This window comes from Aptenodytes forsteri, unplaced genomic scaffold (genome assembly GCF_000699145.1).
Source record: "Aptenodytes forsteri isolate BGI_AS27 unplaced genomic scaffold, ASM69914v1 Scaffold25, whole genome shotgun sequence".
Lineage (NCBI taxonomy): Eukaryota > Metazoa > Chordata > Aves > Sphenisciformes > Spheniscidae > Aptenodytes > Aptenodytes forsteri.
Window position 1 is genome coordinate 136,036 of NW_008796180.1, and position 6,310 is coordinate 142,345.

The 6,310-nt window shown below is 60.7% G+C and overlaps 1 protein-coding gene across 1 annotated transcript in view; it reads right to left on the bottom strand.

Moving 5' to 3' along the window:
* Positions 1-2,155: 2,155 nt before the first annotated feature.
* The window catches only part of SKAP1 (src kinase associated phosphoprotein 1), a 158,994-nt gene continuing 154,839 nt past the window's right edge, over positions 2,156-6,310 (bottom strand). Inside the window, exon 12 of the mRNA XM_009287784.2 lies at positions 2,156-2,254. Coding sequence (XP_009286059.1) covers positions 2,156-2,254 — 99 coding nt within the window. The remainder of the gene's footprint in view (positions 2,255-6,310) is intronic.

Below are 6,310 nucleotides of genomic sequence, written 5' to 3' on the forward strand. Positions count from 1 at the left end.
CCTGCTCTGACCTGGGGCTGGAGCAGGCCATGCTTGGCCAAAGCATCCTCCTCCCATCTCCCTCTCCTAGCCCGTCTCCCCAGCTCCTCCTCGAGCAGAGCTTGAAGGTCTCAGCCCAGGCCTCCTGGGCGAGTCGGTGGCTCTGGGGCAGGATCAGGCCTCCTGATGCTTGAGCATCGGGAGCGGTAACGGGGTACAAACAGCCAGGCCGTTTCCTATACGTAGGGCTGAGGCAGATGCGTCCAGCCAGTCCCAAGCCCTGGTTCTTTTTGCACCGGAGCATCCGCCTGGGCGAGAGCATCGGCTCCTCCCTGCCAGGATCCCAAAGGGCTCCCAGGAATGATGCTGGAGAGATGGATACTGGCCCTGCAGCTGCCCCTTGCAAGATGCTCATGGATGGGGAAATGGAGACAGGGGAGGGCTGAGCATCGCGCTGAGGGGCAGAGCGGAGGGAGCATTTCTCTCTCTGGGTGCACAGATCCCTGCCGCCCCGGCACGGGCTCCCACGGCTGCTCAGGGTCACCCACGCTGCAAAGAGCTGGGGCTGGAAGAGCAGGTCGGGAACACCGGAGGGATCTGAGCCGAGCTCGTGCCCTGCCAAGCTGAGCTCTGGGCATCCCAAAACCATCCTCCGCACCAAAGAAATGCCCGTCAGGGAGGTGCCTCCGTGGGTGCGAGCGAGGCCGTGTGCAGGAGCCCGGCGAGGCAGCAGGCACCGGGATGGGTTCGGCTGCGTCCCCGCAGCCCCCTGCATGCCTCCGGGGTCCCACGGGGTCCCCCCGATTGTGCCCGGCTTCCAAACATCTGCACAGCTGTGCTTCGGAGCAGCCGTTGGGCCGATGGCTGGGCTCACCCCGTGGGCGATGCTCCTGCTTTGGCACCGACGCGCCCCAGCCGCTGCCGGCCGAGGGCTGGCGGGTGCCGGGGGGCTGCTCCGGTGCAGCCCAGGGGGTTTGGGCACCCTCCCCGGGAAGGCTGCAGTCAGCAGGTACTTACCACCATCTAGTGGCCCTTCAGCCAAGTGCGGGAGGAGGAGGAGGAGGATGCGCTGGGTTAATCCTCCGTCGTGGGCTGGGATGGGCCCGGACCAGAGGGCTCTGGGGACGCTCAGAGCTGGGGCTGGAGACAAGGCGCCACTGCCCGCACCCAGCTCCGGCTCCAGACCCACAGCGAAGTCTGGAGCAGCCAAATGTAGAGAGGAAAATGGCTTTATTGTGGGTTGCCAGCCCCCCCGCGCCCTCGCCATGCCCCGGTGGCATCACAGCGGGTACCACGGGGCAGAGCAGGGCCCCGGGGCACCGTGCGTGGGCTGGGTGATGGGACGTGGGTCTGTTCATGCAACGGGGGGTACGACGGGGGGAGCAGGGCCCCGGGGCACCGTGCGTGGGCTGGGTGATGGGACGTGGGTCTGTTCATGCAACGGGTTCCCGTAGGAGGCTGGGGCCGGTGGTGGGGACAGCGTAGCCGGTTTCTCAGCATGGCCAGGGAGAGAAGCACCTGGATTCGGGGAGGGGGAGAGACACGGGTGACGGTGGGGAAGGAGACACCGAGACGCAGGCTGGGACTGACACGGCCTCGCGCGTTGGTGTCTCGTGGGCACAGAGGGGATAAGGAGGGCAGGAGATCTCTGGGCAAAGGTGGAGGTCTCGCTGCCCCAGGCAGGTGTCAGGACTCTGCCTCTAGCTTGGCTGCAGACCTCCTCCGCTTTCCCAGCGCTGACCTGTGCCTCAGTTTCCCCATCTGCCAAATGCCTCCGATAACGGGTTTTGTTTGGGAGAAAAACACTGCATATGCAGCGCTCGGTGTCAGCGTTGGTGTTACAGCCGGTGACACAGAGCTCTCTGGGTCCGATGGAGGTGGCTGCCGTGGTTTTAGCACGTTTCTCCCATGGAACTTGAAGGACTTGAAATCCAGGGAGGGACACTGGGCAGGGTGGCATTGTCCCTGAACTGCGACTGTGGTTCCCAGTCTCTCCTGCTCCCATGTAAAACGGAGACCAGGAGATGGAGCCAAAGACAGTCCTCAAGGCTCAGCACCCCAGAGATGCTGGGACACCCCAGGAATGGAGCCGCCTCCCCAGCACCCGCCTCCATGCCCCATCCCCAGCGGGTGCACCCCGGGGTGCCACCTCTCACCTGGGGTGCCGCGGTCCTCGTCACTCCTCCAGGTCGTAGGCAGCCGCCAGGTAATCCTTCGGGACAATGCCGACCACGTTGTTGAGCTCTCCGACCCACCAGCCGTACACGTTGTACTCCTGGGGAGACACAGCCGGAGGGACGCGGGTTTAGTGCCGGGGCAGGGGACGTGGCTCAGGTCCCTTCCTTCAGTACCTGGATCTGCAGAGAGCAGCCCCCAGACTCCCACCAGAAAATACCCCAGTCCCACCTCTCCCCCCTGTAAATCCTTCGCTGTCCTTCCTAACCCCCCTCCTTCCTTCTGCCCCGCTCTCCCCTTCGCCCTGGGTCCTGCGGGGCACGGCTTGGGGCTTGCTCGGAAACTCAGCGTTTAATTCACACCCTGATATTTTGGGGTATTTTAGTTACAGATGGCAACCCTCGGGATGTCCCAGGCCCCAGCCTGGAGCTCTGTGAAGCCTCTCCAGGTGGATCGTGCCTGGGTAACACATCCCCTCCCCAGATTCACGTGTGATTTTCCCCTGACAGCAGATATCGGAGGCAAATAATAACAGAGAAAACTTCCCCCGCTGTGTGTGCGAGAGGAGGAGTTAGCACACACAGGCTTAAGAAGTTTGCCATCAAAGCAGGAGATATATATATATTTTTTTTAAAGGAGATGTTAAAAGCGATGTGCACAGCAGCACGTCCCGTCCCGTGTCCCACGCGAGCTCTGACACCCCCCCCCCGACCTGGTTGGGGCATTTAACGGGTCCCCGAGCTCATCCCTGCTTCCCGAGAGGGCAAGGGCTTTGCTCGGGAGCGGGGCTCAGTCACCAGAGACAGACATTGCTCCCGACGCTTCCAGCTCTGCAGATGGTGCTGCCCTCGCCGGAGCCAGGAAAGGGTCCCAGGAGCCCCGACACTCCCCGGGTTGGGATCCCGACGCTCCCCAGGGACCCGCGCCCCAGCAAACAGCCCTGAGTCAAGCCCCCGCGATGCCGCTGGAAAGGAAGGAGCGGGCAGGGATGGGGGCTACATCCCCCTGCCCCGCTGCCCTCACCAGCCAAGGGAGGAAAAAACCTGCTGCAAAACCAGAAGGAAAAAATTTTGGGTCCATTTGCTGTAGCCTGGAGACCCGTGGGCAGAGGGGCCAAGATGCACCCCAGGCGTGACGGGCAGCCCCCAGCCTCCACTCGCCCCCCGCCCTCCAAGCTCTGCCGTAGCCTGAACACTATGAGGTATTTTAAAATAATTTCTGCTTTGATGAATTGCCGGGTAGTCCGCGATTGCTCATAATCAAAGGGAGGAAAATGCAAATGAGAGCCAGCCGAGAACTCGCGGCACCGAGCGTTTATTTCACTGCGCAGTGCCAAAAAGAATTAAAACAACATTAAACTCCCAGCAATAATGTTTAAGTCCTCGTTTCCAAGTGCCAAATTGCACCACTCTGGATCATACAGATGTTCGTTAATTATGCTAATTTTTATTAAACTATTAAAAAGAGGAGTGCACTGGCACAGCAAGGCAGAGCCCAGTGCAGGGTGAACTCTGCTCTCGTCTGGAGGTGCTAATTTACATCTTGCTAACGTGCTGGTGCCTGATACCGGGTTTTGGAGGGGGGTGAGGAGAAGGAGGGAGCTTGAGGATGGTTTTGCTGGAATCCACCTAATTACACGCTAATGGGGCCCCTGTGCCCAGTACCTGCCTGGACTGTGTTAAGGGAGGGGGGAAGTAATTTAGCTGAGACTTTACAGAAGGGACTGAAAACCCACTAATCGGGAGGATAATTGCTCCAGCGAGGTCGGTGGGCCCTGAGCATGCCGGTACGGCAGCATCAGGAGAGGGGAACGGGATGCTCTGCCCCCTCCACCCACTTAACCTTCATCAGATGCTGCGTGGCAGGAGCTCGGCAGGGTGCTGCCTCCAGCACCCATGGGTGCTGATGCCATGCCAGGAGCCCCTGGGGGCCCTGGCACGCAGCACCGGGCATCAGCCAGGAGGCAGAGCAAAGCCATCGCTCTGCCCCGTCCCCAGAAATGCAGCAGGACCGAGCAAACTGGGAACCCAGTGCCCTTTGCAGGCTGGCAGGTAACAGGGAACCGGATTTGGGGGTCACCCCAACACCCCGGCGGCCATCCTCCCGGCCCAGCCATCCTCTACACGGCCATGACGGCCTCGCTCTGCTCCCGAAACGGTGTGATTTTCTCCCAGAAGGAAGAAAACCCCTCAAAGCACTTCTCCACGTTCCGTTCCCGAGGTCCCCGGTGCCAAGCGAACCCGAAGCAGACGCTCGTTCGGATAATCACCCGCAATGGGGGCTTTTATGGCGGGTTGGTGCACGGGGCTGTAAAAGGCTTTATGCTGCTAATCTCCATCGACAAGGGAGAAGGAAAACGGGGAAGAAGAAACAAGACGACAACCACAACCCGGTTTCTCTCCCTGCCTTGCACCACGGCTGCTCTAGCATCACCCGGGAGAGGCGATGCTCTTCCGAGGGGGGGGATAAGCACCCGCAATATGTGGGCTTATGGCGGGTTGGTGCACGGGGCTGTAAAAGGCTTTATGCTGCTAATCTCCATCGACAAGGGAGAAGGAAAACGGGGAAGAAGAAACAAGACGACAACCACAACCCGGTTTCTCTCCCTGCCTTGCACCACGGCTGCTCTAGCATCACCCGGGAGAGGCGATGCTCTTCCGAGGAGGGGGAAAGCGGAGTGCCCTGAATGACCCAGCTACAGATTCCCCCTGTCCCCATCAGGGGGGACATCCCACAGCCCAAGCCCACAGTCACAAAGGTGGCGACAGGAACGTGGCCAACTGTCCCCTGCACGGCCTCAGACGGACGACTGCCTGGTGGGACCCTAAATGTGCAGCCACATCTCTCCAGCAGCACTTCCCCTGCTCCACCAAGCTCAAATCGTCCCGTCCAACATCCCTCCTGCCCCTCACCGAGAAGCACGGGCTCTCTTCCTCCGCACGAGCGGATGATATTTACTCCCCACCGCTGCTCCCAAGCCCTCCTTGCCACCGCACTCCTTCGCCAGCCCTCGTAAACAACCCCGTCGGGCTTCGGGAAGGCCATTAATCACCCCCCTTCGCACAGAAGATCAATGACGCTTTGATGGATGCCAAAGGAAAAGCCAATCAGTCAGGGACTTATCGGTTTATGATTGCTCGGCCCCATTATTAGTGCTTGTGTGTCATACATTATTGTTAGGAAAATGGAGGAATCTAATTCATAGATGAGGTATGGCAGGCGTGCGAGGGGTCGGCTGACACCGGGGAGTTTTATACCAGGTCAAGCTATACATCTATTTACCTCGAAAACCGTCTCGGAGCTGCAGCAAGCTCTGAAATCGAGGGGCTACCTGTCCTTGGGGGATTCGGAGCCGGCGGCAGCTGAGGGATGCGGCTGGGATCACCATTTCCTTGGCACGTCACCCAGGCTGGCGCACGGAGGAGTTAATTCGGGTGACGCTCACCCTTTGCTTCAGATTGTGGCCTACCACTACCTGCCCCTTCGCCTCCGCCGCTGCTCTTTTGTAGGGTAAATCCCTATAAAAATAAATGATTCCCACTTGCTTCCAATGATTCAATTCTCAACTGCTGCAAGGAGCTGAGGACACACAGCTGGAGCTGGGGCATCGCTCCTTCCCCTTGTCCCCCCTGCAGTGCCTGCTCCGGCATCGCCCAGGGTGGCCGCAGTGTCCCATCCCACCGGGGTCCACGTGTCCCGTCCCACCGGGCTCTCCACGTCCCAGCCCAGGGGGAAGAAGCTGAGAGACGTAAGGGGCTCAGAGCAAGCAGTACTAGGGGAGGCGGCGGGAGAGGAAGGTGACGGTCCCCAGCTGGGGAAGGCCAGGCAGAAGTGACCACCTGGGCCTGGGGAGGCACGTGGGCAGTTTTGGCAAGGACAACAGTGCAGCTCCTTCCTTGGGATGAGTTCTCAGGCTTTCCGTGGGGAGACCGGCCTGATCGAAGGCGTTCAGGATTTAGCCCATTAGTCATTTCCCATTAAAAACAACCAGCCAACCGGCCGAGCAAGGCAGCGCCACGGACCAAGGCGCCCGATGACAAGCCAACCCTGAGCACGCCGCGGCAGTGGCACGACCTGGCTTGGGGATGCCGACACGGCTGGGGCAGGAGGGACGCGCGTCCCTTCGGGCACCCCGGGGGCCCAGCCGGCTCCCCGC